Source organism: Dipodomys merriami, unplaced genomic scaffold (genome assembly GCF_024711535.1).
Source record: "Dipodomys merriami isolate MVZ:Mamm:240054 unplaced genomic scaffold, mDipMer1.0.p SCAF_52, whole genome shotgun sequence".
NCBI lineage: Eukaryota > Metazoa > Chordata > Mammalia > Rodentia > Heteromyidae > Dipodomys > Dipodomys merriami.
Genome location: NW_027206091.1, coordinates 7,445,875 through 7,472,516, shown reverse-complemented (window position 1 = coordinate 7,472,516; position 26,642 = coordinate 7,445,875). Strand labels below are relative to the sequence as shown.

The 26,642-nt window shown below is 48.9% G+C and overlaps 1 protein-coding gene across 1 annotated transcript; it reads right to left on the bottom strand.

Moving 5' to 3' along the window:
- Window positions 1–247: 247 nt before the first annotated feature.
- On the bottom strand, window positions 248–25,369 carry LOC138811131 (kunitz-type protease inhibitor 2-like). The gene is made up of 6 exons (XM_069998758.1): window positions 24,981–25,369; window positions 4,208–4,264; window positions 3,157–3,210; window positions 2,511–2,672; window positions 2,220–2,258; window positions 248–796 (listed from the first exon to the last, which is right to left on the bottom strand). The coding sequence occupies exons 1-6, from the start codon at window positions 25,084–25,086 to the stop codon at window positions 630–632; spliced, it is 585 nt and encodes a 194-aa protein (XP_069854859.1). The 5' UTR covers window positions 25,087–25,369; the 3' UTR covers window positions 248–629.
- Between the last annotated feature and the right edge of the window lie 1,273 nt (window positions 25,370–26,642).

Here is a 26,642-nt window from a genome sequence, read left to right as displayed (position 1 = left end):
GGCCAAGCCTACCCTGGAGCTCCTATTAGCACGGGCATGCAGGAGATGCAATGGAAGGCAATAAAGGTCTGTTGGGTGTACACCAGATGGCAAGGCTGAGCGCTGCTTGGCACAGTTACACTGTGAAGATGCAGAGGATGCTTCTCCTGGGCCTGAGTCAGAAGGGGCCGCTCACTACATGGTGTCCTGAGATAATCTTGCTAGAGTATAAATTAGTACCAGGGAAACAGAAACCACATGCTAGAAGTTAGTTTAAAAGAAAAGGACCTTTTTTTTTTTTAATTAAACTTATAGCTCTCTTCTCTCAGTATCCTAATTAAAAAAAATCCTTGTTTCTACTTTAAAAAACAAAACACAACACAACTTAAACAAATGAACAAGGGAAAATTATGGCAACGACTGCTGGGATGAGAAAGGAGACTCTGGGGCTCTGCACCTGGAGGCCAGCAGCCACCAAGGTGGTGAATCAGCTTCCAGCAGAGCCACCAGGAGTGGCAGGTGCCTTCTCTGCTGGCCTGCCCACCTGGGTAACATGCAGCAAAGCCCTAATGATCTCACAGTTACTAGAAATCACTCTATTTAAAAGCACACGGTCCCCGCCCACCCACCCCATTCTGGTAGCAGAGCTGTCACAGGACATATGTGTTCTTCACCAGCTGCTCCTTGTCATCTGCAGTGCTCCAGACAGCTTGAAGTGCTTGCTCCTGCCTTCTTCGCGCCAGCCGGATCAGGCAGACCACAGAAGCTCCCAGGAGAACGATCAGGACCATCACAAACAGTCCCACCAGAACCACAGCTGAGGATGAGAGGAGATAGGTGAGAGGAGGAAGCACACAGCCACAGAGGGCCAGCAGGGAAGTAGAAGCATGATCAAGTAGTAGAACACTAGCCTTCAGCAAAAAAGCCTTATAAGAGAACCTGGGGCCTTGAGTTCAAAGTCCAGTTCCATATACATGCGCGTGCGCGCGCGCGCGCACACACACACACACACACACACACACACACACACACACACACACACACACACACACACACACACACACACACACACACACACACACACACACACACACAGAACAGACACAAACAGCTGGCCACCAGCGGCTCACACCTGGAATCCTAGCTACCTAGGAGGCTAAGAACTAAGGACAGTTTAAAGCCAGCCTGAGCAGGAAAGTCTGTGAAACTCTTAGCTCCAATTAACCACTAAAAAGCCAGAAATGGAGCTGTGGCTCAAGTGGTAGAGCACTAGCCTTGAGCAAAAGAAGCTTAGGGATAGTGCTTAGGCCCTGAGTTCAGGCCCCAGGACTGGCACCAAGAAATAAAAAAACAAAAACAAAAAAACATGCATACTCATACTCCAATGATCTCTCACAAAAGCCCTGTACGGGAGTTCCAGGCCAACCAAACACAGGTGCAAAATGCTGACTTTGTGGGAGTGGGGTAGAAACATAAAACCCCAAAGGCACAGTATCCAGCAACAGAGAATGGATGAAGTCAGGGTGGAGTGAGGGACCCTGGTGCCTTAATTGTCCCCAGTGATCCCACTGGTCAGTTAGGGTGCTTTCTTCCTGAGTCCTGTGACTTTCCTGTAAAGGCACCTGGCTCCCCTCCTCCACACTTCACATCTCAGCCCAGCACTGGGGCTATTCTCTGGCCAGCTCCACCCCCAGCCTAGGAAGCCAAGTTCCAGCTTCTAGAACAAGGCAGACTTGCAAGGCCAGGTATTAGCTCCTAGGCAGAAGAACAGGTCAAGAAGAAGCCAAACCAGTAAGGCAGGACTCAGGCTCAGAAATACCAATGGGAGGAAACAGCCTCCTCAGGCCGCACTGCTTGGGGCCTAGGCTTCAACTTTCTGCCAACCCTGACCAACTCTATACCCCACAGCAGTAAAGTTCCCTCCACTCAGGCCAGCCTCAGGCCCAGGCACCCAGGTCCACAGGCCTCCCGAGGAGGGCCTGTTTCCAGCCACACCCGGCCTAGGCGAGACTTGGGGGAATGCTTGACTCACACCTCCTAACCCAAGTACAGGGTGACACCCGGGGTAGTGGTTGGACAGTCATCTACTACATGTTGCAAGCTGTTGCCATTCTCCACCACAAAGCCACTTATACTTAAAGATAAAGACAACACGGGCCTGCAGAAAACATGCCTGAATAGAGCTGAGTCAAAGATGGCAGACAATGGGCATATGGGAAGAGGGGTAAGAAGTTACTTACCTTTGCTGCCGGGGGTCAGGACAGGATACATCTGTTTGCCTGGAAGAAAACACATTCCTCCTTAAGAGGTCTGCCCATGGTCCTCCCCACTGCTGGGCCCCTTCAGAGTCTCCCTAATCCTTGAGGCCTTCGCAGAAATTTTTCCTTTTTCCTGACAGACTGCATTACAGGCTTTCCAGGGGCTCCGAGGCCTTGTCCACTGCTGGGGTCCACAGGACAGCATCAGTCAGGCTCTGGTTCTAAGGGATGGAAAAGGGTTTAGGGTTGTGGGGTTCAGGGTCACACACTCACCAAAGCAGTGCTGCATACAGGCCTCCTGGGAGAGGTAGCTGTTCTTGTTGCCCCGACAACCGCCATAGATGAACTTATCACAGGAATTCTTCTCAGAATCAAAGTACCAGCGCGGGAAGGCAGCCCGGCAGGGCCCTGTGAAAGCCTTGGCTGCACAGTATTCTGGGAACAAGAGCAAGAGAGCCTGATAAGCAGCAATTAGCAGCTCCTACAGGAGATGGAGCAGTGGGCTGTGGTCCACAGAGATCCACTTCCCCCCCATTTGCCTGCCCCACAGTTCCAGGCACTTCTGGGCAGCCATGACTGCAATCTGGGGACTATACTGTTCAGCCTGTTCCAGGTCCTGACTGAGCCCCTGTGAGACCCATCCCAGAACTCTTGCTTCATCTACAGATCCACGAGGCCTTGTGGCAGCAACTTGCCCACAGCTGTGGAGACGTGAGCCAGGGTAAATCAGGAATCACATACTAGGCTGCCTGACTGGAGTCTTCTCCACTGGCAGTAAGCTTCCTAACACCCACTGAGGCCTGTCGTAACAATCCCAAGCCCAGACAGCAAGCACCTGGGAAGCCAGCTCTAAATACCCCACCTGGTAAAAAAACAAAAAAACACAAAACACAAAAACCCACGTTTTTAAAAGTTCTACCTTCATAGTTGAAACTATCCTCGGAAAGGTCACTGGAATCCTGTCTTCTGGGAACTGAAACATAAATACCGGTGTCAGGAACAGCGACAGACACTGGACATGTCCTTGCAGGGCCCACAGAGGGATACAGGGTGACTTTGGGGGGGGGTGTCCAGCCCCTCCCTGGCCCCATGGCCTCTAGTAACCCCAAGGCCAGTCTCCTGCAACCTCATGCGTTAACTGGGAGCCACCCCGCCATTTTCAGTGTGATCACAAGTTGCTCTTGCCTGTACTCACTGACACTGGGACAGTTCTCTCCAGTATGAAACCACAGTCAGTTACCATGCCAAGGCCCCAGGGCTCTGATGACCTTGGACAGGCTAGCAAGAGTGCACATGGGACCTGGATTCCTGGCATAGTAAACCAGAAAGTAGCTCTAACTCTGGCAATCTGCAAGTCAGCCGACCCCTGGCAGCCAATGAATTCCCAGAAGAGCCCTGCTATCAGAGTAGGTGGGCCTAGACTACAACCAGAGTGTTGGCACTGGCCACCAGGGTCCACTTGGCCCCTGAGGGAGGTAGGGTGGAGTCCCTCCCTCCAGGCAGGGCAGGGCAGGGCAGGGCAGGGCAAGGCAAGGCAAGGCAAGGCAGGGCAGGGTCTCTGCTGGGCCTGGCTCAGGGTGCACTCACCCAGGCTCCTGCCGCAGAGTCCCTTAAGCATAAAGAAGGAGCGGGGCAGCTGCTGTGAGCACTACAAAGCAAGCTAACACAAAGCTCGAGATCAAGGACTGAGGTGACAGGAAGGGTGGCAGGGCAGAATTTAGCAGAGAGAGGGAGACCACAAGACAAGGACAATAGGTAACAATGGAGAGCCATGCAACAAGGGGCTGAGGCAGCAGGTGGCACTGCCAAAGTTGGAGCCGCTCCTGCCAGCTGGACAGGGAAAAGGCTCCCCTGTGCCAGAACTCTGGAGCCAGAAGTCAGCTGCCCATTGTTTACCCATTCTGAGCCAGCAGAAGCAAGACAGCTTTTATACTTCCTTCATTCCACCCTGGGTCTTTGGAAGAACCTACCACTTGGGACAGGGGATTCTGCTCCATTTCTGCTGGCGGCATGGCTGACAACATTCTCTGCAAGGACAAGGGGGACACATAGTGAGTGACACAGTGTCCTCCAGGGCTGCCTGGAGGACAAAACTAGCAGACAGGTTGGTCAGGGTGGGTCCTGTGTGCCTTTCCACCAACTCCCATTTCTCCTTTCTGTGAGAACTTGAGCACACACGGGGACCACAAGCCTACTTCTACATGGAAATGAGGAACAGAGATTAACTAAGACCATATCTGAGGATTCAACTTGAAGTTAGCTGCAGGGAATTTTTTTTTGGGGGGGTGTCAGTCCTGGGGCTTCAATTCAAGGCCTGGGCACTGCCCCTGAGCTTCTTTTACTCAAGGCTCTATGACTTGAGCCACAGCTCCACTTCTAGCTTTTTTCAGGGCAGTTTATTGGAGATGAGTCTCATGGACTTTCCTGCCTGTGCTGGCTTCAAACCTTGATCCTCAGATCTCAGCCTCCTGAGTAGCTAGGATTACAGGCAGTAGCTACTGGCACCTGGCTTGGGAATTATTATTTAAGCCAGAGGGTTTCCAGGGCCGAATCATGTTTAATTGTATTGACTTATTAACAAATGTTAAAGAATAACACAACAGTGTAAAAGTACCTAGTATCTCTGAATACACTTAAAATGGTTGAAATGGCACTGGGCATGGCGGCACATTCCATAGTTCCTGCTACTAGAAACGCTGAGATAGGATTACTTTGAACCCACAAGTTTGAGAACAGTCTTGGCAATATAGTAAGACCTTGTTATAAAATTTTAAAAGCATATGAATTTTAAAAAGGGGAAGGGGGGCTGGGAAGGTGGCTCAGTGGTAGAGTGCTTGCCTTGCATGCATAAGGCCCTAGGTTCGATTCCTCGGCACCACATCAGCAGAAAAAGCCAGAAATGGCGCTGTGGCTCAAGTGGTAGAGTGCTAACCTTGAGCTGAAGAGCTGAGGGACAGCGTAAGTCTGATCAAGGTACATTGTGTAGTAATAAAAACAAAGCTTATAATCTTCAGTTTCATGTAGTATTTGTGTTTCTTTTTTTAAATTTCATTTGAGGCAGGGTTTCCCTATGCTGCCCAGGCTGGCCTCAAACTCCTGGGTTTAAGGGAGCCTCCTGTCCTCTTCCCCAGCTCCTGAGTAATTAAGTCACCTGCCACCAACCCCAACCCAGGATGCATATTTGATCTCCACGAGCTAAAGGGGTGGGCAGAGAGGGCAGCTCCGAGGGAGTCCCAGGAGGCCTTGTGCAGAGGTCCTGGGCTGGACTGACCTGACCTGATGTCATTCAATAGGAACTTCACCAACCAGCTCTCCCATCTCCACCAATCAACCCCCAGCAATCTGGCTAGGAAGTTGGCCCACATGGCCTACGGTGGAGGCACAGGGATGTGGCTGGTCCCCTGGGTGGTTCCAGTTCTCATTACAAATTAATAAGCCAGCGTCCTCCTCCCACAGGAGAGCTTGTCTGTCTAGAAAAGAATATGCTGTGCGACAAGCTGCAGGGACGAAGAGCTCAGGCACCTTCTGCTCTCCCCCAGGCTCCGGTGAATGCCCACACCCACAAAAGAGCTGCCCAGCTTTTGTGGCTGGGCTGCACTCTGGCCCACCTCCTGGGAGATGCAGAACCCGCCTTAGGTCCACTGTCTCATGCTCCTTTCCTCAACACTTCAACCCTCTTCCTGGGAGGATGAGAGAGCAGAGTAAAGCTGCTCATAGTTGATGAGAAGAAACAAAAGTGAGCTGGGTGCCAGTGGCTCACACCTGTAATCCTAGCTACTCAGGAGACTGAGATCTGAGGATCATGGTTCAAAGCCAGCCTGGGCAGGAAAGTCTGTGAGACTCTTTATCTCCAACAAACCACCAGAAAACTGGAAGTGGCACTGTGGCTCAAGTGGTAGAGCACTAGCCGTGAACTGAACAGCTGAGGGACAGTGCTCAGTGCCACAACACACACACACACACACACGCACACGCACACGCACACACACACACACACACACACACACACACACACACGAAACACAAGTGGTGTTTTCTTCAGTTGCCATCTCCTGACATTAATACCAGTTGTTACCCAAAGGTGAAGGGCTGGCCTATACTAAGTCATAGCTGCCTCTCAGCTCTTCAAACTCTTGCAAAGGACAGGCAGACTGCGCCTTCAGACATTGGGTGACTGCCAGCCTCTTGTGACCACTGTGCTGTAGACCTGAGGCCACTGGGAGGTGGCTATCGTCCTTTCTTTATACACAACTTAAATGAGCTCATGTGATCACTGCAGAGTGTAAAGCCAGGGGGGTGAACAGACAGTCAACACACACCCCTAACCAGCACAGAGGCAGGATTTATCACCAAATTAGAAGAAAAGAAAAGAAAAGAAAGGCCGGATTGTGGCTCACACGTATAATCGTAGTGACTCAGGAGGCCAAAATCTGAGGATTGCGGGTCAAAGCCAGCCCAGGCAGGAAAGTCCATGAGACTCTTTTTTGTGTTGTTGTTGGTCGTGGGGCTTGATCTCTGGGCCTGAGCCCTGTCCCTCAGCTCTTTAGCTCAAGGCTAGTGCTCTACCACTTGAGCTACAGCACCACTTCTAGTTTTCTAGTGGTTTATTGGAGATAAGAGTCTCATGGACTTTCCTGCCCGGGCTGGCTTAGAACAGTGATCCTCAGATCTCAGCCTCCTGAGTATCTAGGACTACAGGCGTGAGCCACTGGCGCCCAGCTTTGTGAGACTCTTATCTCCAATTAACCACTAGAAAACTTGGAAGTGGTGCTGTGGCTCAAGTGGTAGAATGCTTGCCTTCAGCTGCAGAGCTCATCAGGGAGGGCGCCCAAGCCCAGAGTTCAAGCCCCATGACTAACAGCAGGTAGGCCCTGAGTTCCAGCCCCAGTACCAGTGCATGCATGACACCCCCCAAAAAAATTATCAAGACAAGTTGCATGAAGGCTGGGGGAGTATTAGCTCAGGTACAACCCACAAGGCCCTAGGTTCAAAACACAAAAACAGAAAAGCTGCAGAGAGTCCAATGCTAAGGACTGCCTGAGAGCCAGTGCCTCCCTGCCTCTTCCTGGCTGTGTCACGGGAGGGGGGGGGGGCGGCGCCGCACACTGCTGTATCTTCAGATTTTATTTAAACTTTAAGGCTGTAGGAGTCAACATTTTTTCTTTTTCTTTTTGTTGTCGGTCGTGGGGCTTGAACTCTGGGCCTGGGCACTGTCCCTCAGCTCTTCAGCTCAAGGCTAGCACTCTACCACTTGAGCCACAGCACCACTTCTAGCTTTTGGTGCTGAGGAATTGAACCCAGGACCTCATGCATGCGAGGCAAGCGTTCTACCATTGAGCCACCTTCCCAGCCCGAGTCAACATTCTCTTCTTCCCTTTTTCCTATCCATGCTGGTGTCTGCCAATGGTACTGTGTCCCCACATATCAACATCAATGTGACAACACAATTCCTCACAGGCCAGGGCTGGAGAAGCATGGATTCCAGTGCACATGGTCCAGGGGTAACTCTTCTTTTTGTGTGTGTGTTGGAGGGGGGGAGAAGGGGGACGGGGTGTCTAAGACTTGAGACTTGAACTCAGTCTAATGCTTTTGCTCACTGGCTAGCACTCTAACAACTGAGCCACCTATAGAGCTAACTTGTAACTTTGAGAGCTTTTCACTTCATCTGTCCTATTATACCTCTGGGTACAAAGAACCCAGGAACAGGGCTGCCTGTGTGAGTGGATCAGGATATCATGGTTTCCTGGGCCAGGCTGGTGAGGCATCCGTGCTTACCAGTGTTCAAGGAGGGGAAAGGTTAGAAGAGATGGTGTTTCCATCCTCCTGCGGACATGCTGTTAAAGCACTGTGTGGCCATCAGGACCTGCACACTGAACCCATTCAGTCTGCTTCCGAATCCCCTTACTTTCCCTGTAAGGAACCAGTACAAGTGGCAACAACATCCCTATAAACAAACTTCTTCCCAGACCACCATCTTACCTGTGATGCCAGCACATTTCTCAAGACACTCCTCCTTGCTCAGGAAATTATTGTCATTGCCCTCACAGCCTCCATACACAAATGGGTGGCAGGACCTGTCAGTGACATTGTACCACCACCTGGGGATAGAGGCCCGGCACCTCCCCACCACCTTGGTGACCAGGCAAGAGTCTGAAAGACAAAGCAGAAGCCATTGGCTATGTTTATGTCATTGACTGGGAATAATATTGGACATGAAGGGTAGATTTGTGTTTTTGTTGGCAATGGGTATGAAATTAGGTATTTCTCAAAACTACTACACAAGATTACTACTATACACAATACACAATACACAATTACACTATACACAATAACCTATGCACTCCACATACACCAATAAGCAGCACAGCAGAGAAGACATTCTGTACATCCTGCGGAGCAGAGTGGTGCATTCATGTATTCCAGCACGCTGAAGAGCAAAGTCAGAGAATGAGAAGAGTTCAAGGCCAGCCTATGTAGCGCTGTCTCAAATGACTGAAGGGGAAGAAGGAAGAGAAAGAGAAGAGAGGGAAGAAGATAAGAGAGGAGAGGAGGATAAAGGAGAGGGGAGAAGGAGAGACATTCTGAAGCAGGAAGCTTTCATGTAAGAGCATAAAGTCAGTAGTTAGAGCATTCCTTGTCTGGGTGTTTCACAAGGATGAAATCATTCATCACCTGAGACAGGAAGTGGGTGAGTGGACACCTGGGGCTGACAATGGGGCTGGAAAGTAATTGCAAATGGACACAGGAGTCTGGGGAATGATGTCAATGTTCTAAAATTGCACTGTTGTGACAATTCTGTAAAATGTTTAAAGAGAAGTATATTTAAAATAAGATTTTATGGTAAACAAATTTTTAAAAAATAGTAAGGGCCAGGTACAGTGGCCCTTGCCATATTCCTAGGTACTAGAGTAGGAGACAGGAGGACCATCTGACAACAGGAGTTCAAAGTTAGCCTGAGCAACATAATGAGACCCTGTCTTTAAAAATAAATAAGTAAGCCGGGCGCTGGTGGCTCACGCCTGTAATCCTAGCTACTCAGGAGGCTGAGATCTGAGGATCGTGGTTCAAAGCCAGCCCGGGCAGGAGAGACCGTGAGACTCCTATCTCCAATAAACCACCAGAAAACCGGAAGTGGCGCTGTAGCTCAAGTGGTAGAGCGCTCGCCTTGAGCTGAAGAGCTGAGGGACAGCGCCCAGGCCCAGAGTTCAAGCCCCACGGCCGACAAAAAAATAAATAAATAAATAAATAAATAAATAAGTAAATAAAATATACAGGGCATGTTTTGCCCAGAAAAACATCAACCAGAACCAGGTGGCATACACCTGTGCCAGGAATTTTTTGACAATGTGCCAAAGGCCACAAAACATAGGATCAAGCAGGCCCAGAGTAAACAAACTGCTGGGGGTGGGGTCTGGTCTAAGCTAAGCCATCTACAGCTGAAGGCAGCACTGCTAATCAACCTAATGGAGAGACAAGATGGACAGGACCCTCCGGATCCAGGAAGGAAGGGCTGGAACAGTGACAGCCCCACCCTCATCCCATGCTCTGCCAAGATTAAAGTGCTGGCACCCCAGCCTCAGGTCCTATTGGGCCTGCCTGGGAGAGCATTCTGTACAGACAGCTGCTCACATCTGCTAGGATTTGTCTCACACTAGCTTCACAGCTTAGGTTCAAGCAGCTTCTTTAAAGCTGCTAGGTAAAAGAGAACTTCACTGTCAGTGACAGTATGTATGGGCAAGATGGCACACAAGGGTCATATATTGTTCTCACTGGGGGCTGGGAATGTGGCTTAGTGGTAGAGTGCTTGCTTAGCATGCATGAAGCCCTGGGTTCAATTCCTCACCACCATATAAACGGAAAAAGCCAGAAGTGGCACTGTGGCTAACATGGTAGAGGGCCTTGAGCACCTGAGCAAAAGAAGCTCAGGGACAGTGCCCAAGCCCTGAGTTTAAGCCCCAAGATTGGTAAAACAAAACAAAACAAACAAACGAAAAAATACCAGGCACCGTGGCTCATGCCTATAATCCTAGCTACTCAGAAGACTTCAATCTGATGATCGTAGTTCAAAGCCAGCAATGCAGTAAAGTCCCCGTGAGACTCTTTTCTCCAATGAATCACCAGAAAATCTGAAATGGCACTGTGGCTCAAAGTGGCAGAGTGCTAGCTGAGCAAAAGAGCTCAGGGATAGTGCCCAGTCCTGAGTTCAAGCCCCATGACCAACCAAAAAACAAAAACAAAAAGAAGAAGAAAAAAAGAAAAAAAATGAGGGCAGATTGAGATAAAAATGTAAATATTTGCTTATTTCCTAACCTCTCACTTCCTACCTCCTTCAAGAGTGACACGAGGTCTAAGGTGCACATCACTTCTAATGGTCACAAAGTTAGCAGCCACCATCCAGGCTTGGGGTGACTAAAACCAGGCAAACAGCAGGGCTAGTATATGAAGCCACCTGACCTTTCAGGGAACTTTGGAGCCAATACCAGGACCTTCAGAAGGTAAGAAAAATCTACATCAACAGGCAGACAGTAGGAAAAGCCACAAAACTGAGTTTTCTAAAGCCAAACCATTCCTGAGTCTCTACCACTGCCTGAGGCCACCCTCTTCACGACTCTGCAATGACTGTTTTCCCTCACACTTCCAGGACAGGTTAGTTGACCACAACAGACCCAAAGCTACAGCTAGGGAATCTGGCTGGACATGCCTTCAGGAAATTATTCTTTAATGGTACTTCTATTACTAAATGATAAGGTGACTGCTCCTGAAAGCTAAGTGTCAAGTCCTTTTCTGTCATTGTTGGTCTTCATAGCAATCACAAACAACAACCAAACAACAACAGTTCTCTCTTCCACCCATGCGCTCTCCCCACCCCCACACTTCAATCCCATTCCTATGTTCACAAATGCCAACATACAAAACTAAGAACAACCTATGCACTTTCAAAACACAGATAACCCAGAAAAATGCTGAAATTCCAATGCATTTACTTTCTTCCTTCCTTCCTTTCATTCTTTCTGTTGCTAGTCCTGGGGCTTGAACTCAGGGCCTGGGTACTGTCCTTCCTTGAGCTTTTTTTGCTTAAGGCTAACACTCTTACCACTTGAGCTACACTGCCATTTCCAGCTTTTTCTTTCGTTTTTGTTGGTCGTGGGGTCTGAACTCTGGGCCTGAGCACTGCCCCTTAGCTCTTCACCTCAAGGCTAGCGCTCTATCACTTGAGCCACAGTGCCATTTCCAGCTTTTTCTGTTTATGTGGTACTGAGGAATCGAACCCAGGGCTTCATGCGTGTTAGGCAAGCACTCTACCACTGAGCCACATTCCCACCCTCAAAATATTCACTTTCAGGGCTGGGAAGGTGGCTCAGTGGTAGAGCGCTTGCCTTGCATGCTCGAGGCCCTGGGTTCGATTCCTCAGCACCACATAAGCAAAAAGAAAAAAAAAAGCCGGAAGTGGTGCTGTGGCTCAAGTGGTAGAGCGCTAGCCTTGAGCTGAAGAGCTGAGGGACAGCACCCAGGCCCAGAGTTCAGGCCCCACGACCAGACCCCAAAAAAAAAAAAAAAAAAAATTCACTTTCAAATGAGTTAAGAAAAAATGGACCAGAAATGGTTAAAAGCGCCCATTATCTGAAATATGAACCTACGGTACAAAATCCAGGCAGGTATTTGAACTGACATTGTGAACCCAGGGGTCTGTGGGCGTGGTCAACAGGTTTCTCGAGTTCTTGGGTCACTGGAGGTTTAACAACCAGCTCTTCCTTACACTACCAGCTGTAATGACAGATCTGCAGTCACCTTCTAACAAGGGTAATAGACAAACTTCAGGCTCTGCCTGCTTTATGGGTTTTAGACAGCAAAAAATTATTCTCTAAAAATGCATAATGGCATCTGTGCCTATTTTGAAAGTTAATTTTTCTGGTTCTTTTTTTTTTGGTCAATCATGGGGCTTGAACTCTGGGCCTGGGCGCTGCCCTCAGCTCTTCAGCTCAAGATGAGCACTCTACCACTTGAGCCACAGTGCCATTTCCAGTTTTCTAGTGGTTAGCTGGAGATAAGAGTCTCATGGACTTTCTTGCCTGAGCTGGCTTGGAACTGTGATCCTCAGATCTCAGCCTCCAGAAATAGCTAGGATTACAGGTGTGAGCCACCAGCACCTGGCTGCAGGTTATGCTTACAGTGAGTGGTATAGGAGATGGAACCCTATACCTGCTAATCAAGTGCTCTTACCATAGAGCTACCTACTTTTTTTTTTTTTGGTCATCAGTCATGGGGCTTGAACTCAGGGCCTGGGTGCTATTCCTGAGCTCTTTCACTCAAGGCTAGCTCTCTAGACCACTCTGAGCCATAGGTTTTCTGGAAGTTAACTGGAGAGAAGAGTCTTACAGACTTCTGTTCCCAGGCTGGCTCTGAACCACAATCCTTGTATCTCAGCCTCCTGAGTAGCTAGGATTATAGGTGTGAGCCACCAGCACCCGGCTACATTTTTTAAAAAGCACTGCTAGGGTTTGAACTCAGAGTCCATACTTGCTAAGCAGCTACTCTACCACCTGAGCCACATTTCTAAGCCCTTTTTGCGCTATTTTTAAAAATAAGGTCTCAATTTTTGTTCAGGCCAACCTGGACCATAATCCTAATTATGCTTCCTCATCTGAGATGGTAGGAGCACAACACAACACCCAGCTTTTCCTTTTTTTTTTTCTTTTTTTGGTTGGTCGTGAGGCCTGAACTCTCGGCCTGGGCGCTGTCCCTCAGCTCTTCAGCTCAAGACTAGCACTCTACTACTTGAGCCATAGCACCACTTCTGGCTTTTTCTGCTTATGTGGTGCTGAGGAATCGAACCCAAGGCCTTGTGATGCAAGGAAAGCACTCTACCACTGAGCCACCTTCCCAACCCTGCAGCTTTTCCTCTTGAGATGGGATTGCAAGAACTTTTTGCCTGGATTACAGGTACCAGGTGGAAGAAGATTGAAGAATTGTGAGTTAAGAGTCCAATATGAGCTACATAGAGACCTTGTCTCAAAAGCAAGATGGGACTTTCTGAAAGGGGTGACATTGACTAAGATGCCTTGTATTCATTTACTACTTCTCCTGGGGGCAATGCTCAAGTGCTCAAGAGCACTAGTCTAGTATGGGTAAGGCCTGTAATTCAGAGACAGGCAGGAGGATCTCAAGTTGGAGACCAGTCTGGGTTGGCAAGATTATTTCTAAAACAAAACAAAGCTTGTTGGTTTTAAATGTAAAGAAAGTATTCATTTAGCACACTTCCAGTTAAGACCAGAGCAATATTGAGAAGTTATGTGTTTAATCATTTCTTTGCAGTGCTCATGGCCCTTTTATCACCGCTCAATGTGAGCCCTCTCTGATGCCTCCCCTTACTGGGCTGGAAGGGCTTCCAGCAGCTGTCCTAAGCAGCCAGCCTAGGCTCTTAACCTCTCTCTCCAACAAGTTCTGAGCTGCTTTCCCATTGAGGTTCCTGCTGGCATTACTTGCCCTGAGATGTCACCAGGTGCCACAGCACCTTCCTGGTTTCTGGGAAGGGTGACAAGAGTTCCCCTGCACCATAGCCAGCGCCTCTTCCTCCACTGGTAGCACTGGGCAGGAGCACATTACCAGGCTACCACACTTTCCCTGGGCTTCATTTTGGTCCGGCTCTGGCCAGTTCCCGCATTACTCATTTTTGTGCTGTCACATAAGTTTATGGTAGGGACAAGGAGGTCGCCATTTCAGGCTCTACTGAGTCCATGACCTGAGGGGCAGACAGGAGTAAAATTACCCAGCCCTGCAGGTGGGGAGCTGTCTGGAAGCTCAAGTCTGCAGTACTTACAGCTAATGGATTGTGCTTGCATGCGTGCATGGTGACTGACAGGGAACCAGAGCTTAAGTGAAATTATGTGTGTGGAAAATGGCCTGCACCGAAGCTTGCAGGGTAAGGCACATGGTCTCCATTCTTCTGTCACCACAGCATGAAGAACTGTGTGACCATGGCTGCGTGTCCATGAAACTATTTATGGACACTAAAACTTCATTTCCTCTAATCTTCCTGTCAAAATATTCTTCTTTGGATTTTGATCATAAACCTTCATATTTCTAGCTCAGGGGGCCACATGCAGGCGGCACTATATGCTAGTCTGCCAATTCCTCCTTTAGAGAAAATAATTTTTAGAGGCTAGGTGTGTGGCTTAGTGGTAGAATGCTTGCCTAGCATGCATGAAACCCTAGGTTCGATTCCTCAGCACCACAAAAACAGAAAAAGCTGAAGTGGCGCAGTGGTATAAGTGGTAGAGTGCTAGCCCCGAGCAAAAGAGCTCAGAGATTCTGGGTGCTGGTGGCTCACACCTGTAATCCTAGCTACATGGGAAGCTGAGATCTAAGGATTGCAGTTCAAAGCCAGCCCAAGGAGGAAAGTCTGTATCTTCAGTAAACCACCAGAAAACCAGAAGTGGTGCTGTGGCTCAAGTGGTAGAGCGCTCACCTTGAGCTGAAGAGCTGAGGGACAGTGCCCAGGCCCAGAGTTCAAGCCCCAGGACTGGCAAAAAAAAAAAAAAAAAGTAAAAAAGGAAGAATGCTGTTCCAATCTTCCATCCTGGAACTTGGCTACTCTCTTGTGTGGGGTCAGAGACTATGATGTGGACTGCTATGCTCACCCACCCCCTTCTAGCAGCCAACTCCTCTATCCTCAGGTGTATCCTTGGGCAAAAAAACGCTGCTGTGCACCAATTCCCTGCTAAGAATAACTCCATCCCTCTCATCAAACCACCTATAGTTGAGGGCAAATATCCTCAGAGACTTGAAAATCATATTTTAGACTGAAAAGTAGGAGTGGCTAAAGGTATCCTCAGTGCCATACACATACCAAAAAATGTCTGTAGTTATTTAATTCAAGTTACAAGGAATAGGGAGCAATTACTATTATACCCACAAAAGTGCTTGATAGTTAAGTTCACAGACAACAGTCAATAATTCACCATGATGGCTTTTTCTTTTTGGTCGGTCATGGGGCTTGAACTCTGGGCCTGAGTGCTGTCCCTCAGCTCTTCAGCTCAAGGCTAGAGCTCTACCACTTGAGCTACAGCACCACTTGCGGTTTTCTGGTGGTTTATTGGAGATAAGAGTTTCACCGACTTTCCTGCCCAGGCTGGCTTTGAACTGCAATCCTCAGATCTCAGCCTCCTGAGTAGCCAGGATTACAGGTGTGAGCCACCGGCACCCAGCTTCTTTTTCTTTTTGCTGGCAAAATAACCAGAGGCACCCACTTAAGGGAATATTTGGAGCTATTTGAAATACGCAATTTTTATGCATGTGCTGGTAGAGAAAAATATCTAATACCATGAATAATAATAAGGGAAACAATGGCTTATATTTATGGTTTTTTTTTGTTTTTTTACTTACCAGTCCTGGGGCTTGAACTCGGGGCCTGAGCACTGTCCCTGAGCTTCTTTTGCTCAAGCCTAGTACCATTTTCGGCCTTTTCTGTTGATGTGGTATGGAGGAATCAAACCTAGGATTTCTTGCATGCTAGGCAAGCATTCTACCTACCATTTAGCCACATTCCCAGCCCCTATTTATGCTTATTTTTTGGTGTTGGTACCATCTTACCCTTTTTGCTCATTTCTGATGCTCTACTACTTGAGTCATACCACCAGTCCAACATTTTGCTAGTTAAAGGCAGATGGGACTCTTGTAGATTCCTACCCCAGCTGGCTTCCAAACCTTGATCTGAGCCTCATGAGTAGCTGGGATTACAGGCATAAGCCACTGGCACTCAGCTCTTTCTAAGAATTTTAATTTAGACACATACATGACTCTACTACCAGACAAGCACTGAGCTACAACATGCCTGGGCACTGTCCCTGAGCTTTTAAAAACACTCAAGGCTAGCGCTCTACCACTTTGAGTCATAGTGTTACTTCTGGTTTTCTGTGGTTTATTGGAGATGAGTCTCATGGACTTGCCCGTCTGGGCTCCGTTTTTTTTTTTGTTGTTGTTGTTTTGTTTTTTTTGGTCAGTCATGGGGCTTGACCTCTAGGCCTGGGAGCTGTCCCTCAGCTCTTCATCTCAAGGCTAGTGCTCTACCACTTGAGCCACAGCACTACTTCTGGTTTTCTGGTGCTTAATTGGTGATAAGGGTCTCATGGACTTTCCTGTCTGAGCTGGCTTTGAACCGCAGTCCTCAGATCTCAGCCTCTTGAGTAGCTAGGATTACAGGTGTGAGCCACTGGCACCCAGCTTGGGCTGCTTTTGAACTGTGATCCTCAGATCTCAGCCTCCTGAGTAGGTAGGATTACGTGTGTGAGTCACCAGAGCCTGGCTCAACAGGGGTTTTTATATGGGTGGGGACCAAAGTTCTTTTTTTTTGTTTTTTGTTTTGTTGGTCGTGGGACTTGGACTCTGGGCCTGGATACTGTCCATGAGCTCTTCAGCTCAAGGCTAGCGTTCTACCATTTGAGCCACAGAACCACTTATGTTTTTCTGGTGATTAATTGGCAATAAGAGTCTCACAGACTTTCCTGCCTGGGCTGGTTTGAACCCTGATCATCAGATCTCAGCCTCCTGAGTAACTAGGATTACAGGTGTAAGCCACCAGCACCTGGCTGTCTTTTTGTTTTCTTTTCTGTTTGAGTCTCAATCTCTAGCCCAGGCTGACCTCAAACATGAGATCCTCCTGCTTTTGCTTCCAAAGTAGCTGGGATTACAGTGTGCACCCATAATATCTGAGCGGAAAACTTCTTAACTGTTATACTGGGATTTGAGGTAGCGTAGATTTTAACTATCTAGGGTAAGCTGAGTACACTGAATGGGGACGGGGCCCTTGTCCTCCCAGGATTTGCAACTGAGACTAAAACAAAAGTACACAAGATAAAATATTATAATCATGCGAGGCAATAGTGGTTCATGCCATAATCCTAGCTACTCAGGAGGCTGAGATAGAAGGTTCCAGGTTCAAAGCCAGGCTGGGAAGGAAAATCCATAAACTCTTACCTCCAAATAATCAGCTAAAGGTCAAAAGTGGGGGCATGGCTGAAGTGGTACAACACTAGCCATGAGTGAAAAAGCTAAGACAGCACAAGTCCCTAAGTTCAGTCTCTAGTACTGGTGCACATGCACATACACACACATAAATAAACACTGATACATTTAAGTCCAACTAAACATAACTCACAGACAACAGAGAAAGCCAAAAGAACCACCTCTAGCCAATCAGAGAACCATACCAACCCAAGCATCCTCCATCCCGTGGTCTTCCTACAGTGCCTCCCGTGACCTGGTCCACAACCTTCCCTTAGGGTAAGCCAGCAGTGAACATGCACACTGGGCACAGGAAAAGGAGAGAGTGACAAGGTGGGTGGGAAGGAACAGTTCCCCATCTGAACTTAAGTCTTTTGCCTAAGAAGTGAGATCTTAGGCTTTGTGTCCATGAAGAGATACCAGTACCAGAGAGTTTATCAAGGCTATATTTGCTCTATTTTAGTTTTCGAGACTGAATTATGTCCTGGGCTCAAGTCCTCCTACAACATTTGCTAGAAAAGCTGTTTGAATTACACAGGCAGAAGTATAGAGCAATTGCTCTATACTTTTTGTTGTTGTTGGTGGACTCTGGGCCTGGGCACTGCCCCTCAGCTCTTCAGTTCAAGGTGAGTGTTCTACCACTTGAGCCACAGTACCACTTCTGGTTTTCTGGTGGTTTACTGGAGATAAGAATTTCAGGGACTTTCCTGCCTGGGCTGGCTTTAAACCTCAATCCTCAGATCTCAGCCTCCTGAGTAGCTAGGATTACAGGTGTGAGCCACTGGCACCTGGCTATGCTCTATACTTTAGGATCAGCCTTGTTTTATGGTGATATGTAAACCCATCTACTCTGGGTATCTAAATACTTGTATTGTGAATTCTTTGTTAATAGTACAGAAAGTTATTACTTGTCATTCTACGTTTGGTATCTGGAAGTTGTCATTAACAGCACAAATTCAGAAACTTTTAGAGTAAGCTCTATGTATTTATGAGGAAAGAAGATTTACAATGACAAATCCAACTTAAATTACAAGAGTCATAAAATCTTAGTGTTTTAGATACCAAATTCTGACACTTTGGATAAAGGTGTTTAGATGTACAAGTTTACATTTCATAAACCATCAGTCCAGTACACACCACCACACCTACCCCCTGACACTTCATATTTATCACAAAAGCAGGAGCATAATTTTTTTTTGGGGGGGGGGGTCCGGTCATGGGCCTGAAATCTGCGCCTGGGCACTGTCCCTCAGCTCTTCAGCTCAAGGCTAGCACTCCACCACTTGAGCCACAGTGCCACTTCCGGCTTTTTTCTCTTTGCTTATGTGGTGCTGAGGAATCAAACCCAGGGCCTCAGGCATGCAAGGCAAGTGCTCTACCACTGAGCCACCTTCCCAGCCCTTGGAGCATAAATTCTTCCATTACCTACATACATAGCTGGACTTATACAGCCCACCTTCCCAGTCCTTGGAGCATAAATTCTTCCATTACCTACATACATAGCTGGACTTATACAGCCCATCAGAATAACTTGGCAGGAGTTCCAGGCCAGCCTGGGCTACATAGAAAGTCCAGGCTAGCTGGAGCTACTGAAACAAACATACAAATCTTGGAAGGAAACTAGTAATTCACAGCATTTGTTAACCTGTGTTAATTAAGGACCACTTACTTAAGTTTAATTATTTATTTTTGCAAGTCCTGGGGCTTGAACTCAGGGCCAGAGCACTGTCCCTGAGCTTTTTTGGCACAAGGCTAGTTATCTATCACTTGAGCCACCAGTGCCGGGCTACTTCTGGTTTTTGCTGTGATTAACTGGAGGTTAGAGTTTCAAAGACTTTCCTGTCCAAGCTGGTTCTAAACTGTGATTCTCAGATCTCAGCCTCCTGAGCAGCTAGGATTAACAGCATGAGTCACCGGGCACCAGCATCATTTATTTTCTGATGTAAACTCATGGACTTTTCCCTTGAAGAGGGCCTCAGCCCTTTTGTCAATTTAGAGATGCTTTTCCTAATTGTCTCATGACATTTTAATCCCATTTATTAATCTATTTATAGAGTGACCCTTTGAAAAGTCACAATCTACTTTAATAGCTGTTTCTTTCATCTCTTTAAGAATATACAGTAGGGCTGGGAAGGTGGCTCAGTGGTAGAGCGCTTGCCTTGCATGCCTGAGGCCCTGGGTTTGATTCTTCAGCACCACATAAGCAAAAAGATAAAAGCCGAAAGTGGCACTGTGGCTCAAGTGGTAGAGTGCTAGCCTTGAGCTGAAGAGCTGAGGGACAGCGCCCAGGCCCAGAGTTCAAGCCCCACGACCGACCCAAAAAAAAAAAAAAAAAAAAAAAGAATATACAGTAGACTTTAAACAACAGATCCTGAGAATTCAAGTGTAGTAGAGTACTTGCCTAAGACATGAGGTCCTGGGTCCATTTGCTCCCCAGTACACCAAAAAATAAAATCATTGTAGATCCACCTTAAACATTTGTTTGCAAAACATCTACATTCTTGCCCTTATTTCTAAAGTAGTTTCCAGGCTAGGTGCCAGGGGCTCATGCCTGTAAACCTCGCTGTTCAGGAGGCTGAAATCTGAGGTTCTCTGTTCAAAGCCAGCTGGGGCAGGAAAGGCCATGTTTTCTCCAATAAACCAGCAAAGAGCCTAAAGTGAAAGTGTTAGTCAAGTGGTAGAGCACCAGCCTTGAGCAGAAAATCCAGGCCCTGATTTTTTTTTTTTTTGGTGTGTGCTGCAGTACTAGCACTAAATAATAAACTGCCTTGTCTTAAGCAGGACCAGGCCCCCCAATCCCTTTGTGAAGCCAAGAACTATGGAAACTGCAACCCAGTGGAACCTTCCAGCTGACCACAAACTCCAGAGGAACTTCAGCATTTATCTGTGAATAGGTGTGACCACCAGGGCTAATTGGATGTCTGCTGCAAAATTAACCCCAGCTGGGAAACTGGCTTAGTGGTAGAGTGCTTGTCTAGCGTGCACAAAGTCCTGGGTTCGATTACTCAGGAGCACATAAACAGAAAAAAACCAGAAGTGGCGCTGTGGCTCAAGTGGTGGAGCAAAAGAAGCTCAGCGACAGTGTCCAGGCCCTGAGTTCAAGCCTCAGGACTGGGGGAAAAAACGCCAGAGGTTTTAGAAACTGAATATCCTCTGCAGGCCCAAGTAGGCTTTGGAATGAACAATATTGGGCTCAGCTCCAGTGGAAATTCCCAGGAACTATGAAGAGAACTAAAAGTCAAGTAACCATTAACTCCCGTAGACACAGTGAAAGCCACTGGCAGCAGGAACTACAGCTGACCAACTACATCTAAAGGAACTTCCAAGGTTCTACTTTGAAGAAAAATATTAGCTGGGCTGAACAAAAACTGCATATCTCATAGCCCTCCAGACCTGAGGATTTGTCACCTGGGAAGAAATATTTTAAAAGTCATGCCTATCTGCAGTTGCCTACTAAGGAACTGTTCCCTTCTATACAGCAATAACCCACATATAGTCATTAGACCATTTGTAAGTGCTGTTAGGTGTTATCTACCCCCTTTATTGTTTTTTAAATTTATTTTGTGCCAATCCTAGGGCTTGAACTCAAGGCCTGGGCGCTGTCCTTGAGCTTCTTTTGCTCAAGGCAAGTGCTGTACCACTTAAGTCATAGCTCTACTTCTTGCCCTACTTCCTGATTAATTGAAGAGTCTCATAACTTTCCTGCCCAGGCTGGCTTCAAACTGTGATCCTCAGATCTCAGCCTCCAGAGTAGCTAGGATTACAATTGTGAGTCACCAATGCCCAACTTCTACTTTCTTTTATTAAATGAAGCATAATTCTTCAGGAGGGGCTACAACCAAAGGCTCATTTAGAAGCAGAATCCAAGCTGCTAAGGAAAGCTGAGATGTGAGAATTATATCTCAAAGTCAGTCTAGCCAGATAAATCCAATGACTCTTTTTTTGGGGGGGGGGTCAGTTGTGGGGCTTGAACTCAGGGCCTGGGCACTGTCTCTGAGCTCTTTCTCTCAAGGCTAGCATTCTGTTAGCACTGCACCACTGCCAGCTTTCTGGTGGTTAACTGAAGATAAATCTCACAGATTTTCCTGCCCAGGCAGGCTTCTAACAGAGATCCTCAAATTTCAGCCTCCTGAGTAGCTAGGATTACAGACTGGAGCCACTAGTAGTACCCCACTCCAAATGACTCTTATCTCCAATTAATCAGCAAAAATCTAGATGGGGAGGCATGGTTCATGTGTTGAATGCCAGCTGTGAGTGAGCACTCCGGCCCAGAACCCAGTAATCCACCAAAAAGGCAAGTAAAGCTGGGCTCCGGTGGCTCATGCCTGTAATCCTAGCTGCTCAGGAGGCTGAGATCAGTACTTGCACAAGGAGGCTCTTGGCTCCAGCCAAGAGCTAAGCTCTGTGGGAACCTGGACTGATATTCCAGTTAGTTTCTGAGATTTTTGTATTTCCAGGCAAAGCCAAATACCGAAGTTTTCACATTTAAAAAAACCCTACAACTCCAGAAACCATGCAGTGGCTTGTAGTGGTTTGAGGCCTCCAAGAAGGAGTCAATTTTCATCGCAGACTGGAACATTTAAAAACACCATGCGGGGGTAGAAGATTCCCCAGTGACCAGTTAGCTAGCTTACCTCGCTTCAGGATTACTGCCCTCCGCTACTCAAGTTACCACCATTAGCAAATTTAGCACAGGACGCTGCTCAGACTTGCTTATCCCACCCCTCAGAAGCTCTTGGAAAGATCTATTTTGCTCTCTCACATCACTTTTCTCTAACCAGAACCTGGCCCTTCAGCTTTCAGACCATTCTCCAAACCCCCAGCAGCGGACTATATCAGAGCAGAAGGTTTCTGCCCACTGTGTCTGGCCCAAGGATCCCTGGGCCTCACCTCCATTCCTTATCTGGTTCTCAGCCCATCCCTCATCATCACTGCTAGTGATTTCCACACCCACGCAGGGAATCCTCCAGCCTCGCCCTTCTCAGCCTCCATGTCCTTCCCCAACCTCCAGGTCCTCTCCAAAAGCCACAATCACACCTAGATCTGGTCTCAATTAACAGTTACCTCTTCAGAATGCCGATTTCATCAAACACAAACACACACACACACACACACACACACACACCTTTTCTTTTTTTTGGGGGGGGGTAATCTGGTCGTGGGCCTGAACTCTGGGCCTGGGCACTGTCCTCAGCTCTTCAGCTCAAGGCTAGTGCTCTACTACTTGAACCACAGCGCCACTTCCGGCTTTTTTTCTGTTTATGTGGTGTTGAGGAATGGAACCCAGGGGCTTATGCATGCAAGGCAAAGCACTCTACCACTGAGCCCCTTCCCAGCCCCTATAGTCATATTTTATCTATCCTATTTTCCCAGTCCATTCCCTCCAGGACTTCAGCGCCAACCATCTGATGGCCCCACCACCTTTCCACTGTCCTTCAGCTCCCTCTGTTCTCTATGAAGACTGAGTTCCATGGCTGGCCACAATAATCACTTCTTAATTACTCCTTCCTCCTTGTTCTCATACCACACACACATTTGGCAGCATTGAGTGGCTGCAGGTGCCAGGAGAAACACTTCACTCTCAGCAGATGACCCTGGTTTGGTGGGAAAACCAACGCAATGGAGGGGCGGGGGGGGGGGGATCAAAACTGCCTCCTGCCTTGGATGAGGCAGTTCAAGCTTTCAAACAAACAGCACTCCGATAAGTGAGGGCAGTAGTTCACCCCACCAGATAGCAGTGCTTCAGAAAGGTCAGTAGGTCCAGGCGGCTGGAGCCACTGGGAACAGAGAAAGCCTCTGGTCACTAGACCTGGCCTTGTCAGTTACTACTGTGTGACCCTCCACAAGGCCTGTAGTGTCACCAACACACCAAGCTTAAAGGACACACAGGGGATCAGAGAAGCCTAATCTGACCAAGCCAAAGGCCAGGTACCCAGAGGCACATAATCACTTCATCTGAAAAAGTCCAGAAAGGCTGAATTCTAGTTCACATTGTAATGGCAACACCTGCTTATTATTATTATTTGTGTGTGTGCTGTTACTGGACTTGAACTCAGAACCTGGGCTCTATTATTTGAGCCCCAGCTCTACTTCTGGCTTTTTTGTGTTGCTTAATCAGATATAAGGTTCTCACAGCTTTCCCTGCCCAGGTTAACTCTGAACCACTATCCTCAGATCTCAGCCTCCTTGAGTAGATAGGATTATGGTCATGAACCACCAGTGCATTTCTGATTTCAGGTCCTGGAGAGCTGAGCCTCTCCCCACTGAATCCTGTCTTCCCCAACTCATTTTGTGTGTGGGGGGAGGGGGAGGGTCGGCTGTGGGGATTGAACTGGGGGGGGGGGGCTGGTGATGTTGAGCTTTTTTGCTCAAGGCTAGCACTCTACCACTTTAAGCCATAGTGACTCTTCCGGTTTTCTGGTAGTTAATTGGAGATAAGAGTCTCACTGACTTTCCTGACTGGGCTGACTTTGAACTGAGATCCTCAGAGCTCAACCTCCTGAGTAGCTAGAATTGCTGGTGTGAGCCCAGGACACCTAGCCCCAATTCATCCCCTCCTCCACCCCCCACTCCTTCACAAACTATTTTCCAAAGTTACCAAAAGGAACCACCTGACGCATACATCTTCCTATAACCTATTTTGTGCACACAGAGCGCAGCCAGCATGCTCCTGCCCACTTTTCCAACCTCCCATTGTGCCTCTCTCACCCTGCTCAATTCCTGCGGGCTTTCTCTCCCCCCTCCCCTTCCTTTTCCCTAGAACACAACCTAGCTTGTCTGCCCTCCAAGCCATTTGTGCTCCATTAAGTTCCCCCCAGGCCACCAATCCCCAAGGCCTAAGCACAGCTGCTTCCATTCTTCACAGTGGTGGATCAGGTGTCACCCTCCTCCAACCACCTCAGCTAAGTACTCCCCCCCCTTCATCTTCACTCTCCTGGTAACTTCTTTATCTCTTAGCCACTGATGGTAGAAGCAAGAGCTCTTTTAAGTGTACGCTGTGTCTGGGGGATGGGGAAGCTGTGAACGCAGAAACCTGGCCCTGTGGGATCGCCCCGGTGGCAGCCACAAGGCCACGCAGCAAGGACTACAGATGATCAATGCGAGCCCTCTTCAAAACCCGCTGTTCTTGTCTGGAGCAGCCAGGATTGGAACAACACTGGAAGATGCCCAGCCAGCTGTTCCAGACAATTCTTTTCCCACACCAAGGGTGCTCTCGCCTGAAGCCCTGGCAAACGCCTCTCGCGCCCACCACCTGCTTTTCCTCTCCTTTCTTCAAAAAGACCTCACTGATCAGAGTCCATTTTTCGCAGGAGGCATTCACTGAGGTGGGGATGGAGGGGTGCACTCGAGGGGATGGAGGGGTGCACTTGAGGGGCTTCTTCCCTAAAGGCTAAAGCCACCATCAGGTCCCCCCCCCAACCCAACCCTTCGGAGCTTCTTGGCTTCTCTGGGCTTTCTTAGGCCCCAGAACTTTCCACGGCCGAGAAGAGGACGCAGGGAGAGTCCCCACTTCCTTCCTGCGCCATTCCTTCAGGGCCTACACCCCTCGCCTCGTCTCTCCTCCTAGAAATTTCCCTCAGGGGCCCCTTCCCCTCCCCGAAGGCTCCCCTATAAAGGCTCCCTCCCCAGACCGGGCTCCCGACCCTCACCAAGGTGACCCCCCACCCCCTTTCCACCCCTGCGACTCTCCCCCGCACCGACCCCCCCTTGACGTCCGCCCCCCGCACCGCGCCGGGCCCTCACCGTGGATGCCTCGGTCTCCGTCGGCCGCCTCGGCCCCGGAGAGGAGCAGCGAGGCCAGCAGGGCGAGCAGCGCGCGGCCCCGCCGCGGTCCCCACAGCGGCGCCATGACCCGGCTGCGCTCGCGGGAGGCGTCGGACGCCGGCCGTTGGGGTCTCGCGCGAGCAGGTGCTGGAAGACCCCGGCCGCGCACGCGCGCTGGAGGCCCGGAGCTCGAGGAGAGAGTGGGCGGCGGTGCGCGGACAGGCCCTAGTTCTCAGTGACAACTCGGCGACTTCACTCAGCCTAGAAGCACCGCACCTCCAAATGCTCAGGGGACACCCGAGCCAATGGCGGACGCCTGGAAGTGGCTAGAAGGTGGACACCAGACACGGAGGCGGGGCGCACCTGGCAAAGAGGGACGTGCAAGACGCACGCGCAGAAGGCCGGCACCTGAGTGGTGGCTCCTCGGTGCCGCCGCGCACCTGGGCCCGCCCCTTGAGCGAAGAAGGGGGCGTGGCTTCGTAGAGCTGCACTCCAGTAGGGCACTGAGACACAGCGCGTGCGCGGAGCAGCCGGCACCTGAGCGGTGGCTGCTCTGTTTGCTTGGGCTCGCCTCTTGAACAAGAAAGGGGCATGATGCGCGTTGGCTTCGCCTTCTAAACACTTTTTGTTGCTGTTGTTGTTCGTGGGGCTTGAACTCTGGGCCTGGGCACTGTCCCTTAGCTCTTCAGCTCAAAGCCAGCACTCTACCGCTTTGAACCACAACGCCACTTCCAGTTTTCTGGTGTTTAATGGGAGATAAGAGTCTCAGGACTTTTCCTGCATGGGCTGGCTTTGAACCGCGATCATCAGATCTCATCCTCCTGAATAGCTAGGATTATGGGCGTGAGCCACTAAGTGCCTGGCTCTCCTAAACACTTTAACTTGTACAGATCAGCAACAATTCTTTACATAAAGTAGACTAAGTGGCAACAGACACAGTAGTGCACACCTGTAGTACCTACGTGGGGTGGCTGAGGAGAAGCCAGCCTCTCTCAAAAAAGAAAGCTCCTTTCTCGTTAGGTGGGAATGAAGAGGCAGGAAGACTGGGTGGGTGTTGGATGGATGAATGGGCGGTGAATGAATGAGTGAATGAATAAATGAATGAGCGAGGAAATCATGTTTCAGAAATCAGAGTATAGCTCAGTGATAGAGAGCTTGCCTGGCGTGCTTAAGGCTGAGGATTCCAAAACAAATAATCGTTGGTCAAGATGCACTTGACTTAGTAACTAACATGCTTAGTTGACACCCTTCTCATGCCTGTAATCTTAGCTACTCACGACATATGAGGATCGCGGTTCGAAGCCAGCCTGAGCAGGAAAGTCTGTGAGACTCTTTTTTTTTTTTTTTTTTGTCGGTCGTGGGGCTTGGACTCTGGGCCTGGGCGTTGTCCCTCAGCTCTTCAGCTCAAGGCGAGCGCTCTACCACTTGAGCTACAGCGCCACTTCCGGTTTTCTGGTGGTTTATTGGAGATAGGAGTCTCACAGTCTCTCCTGCCCGGGCTGGCTTTGAACCGCGATCCTCAGATCTCAGCCTCCTGAGTAGCTAGGATTACAGGCGTGAGCCACCAGCGCCCGGCTTCTGTGAGACTCTTATCTCCAAGTAACTACTCCAAAAAAAAGACAAACGTAGAGCTGTGGCTCA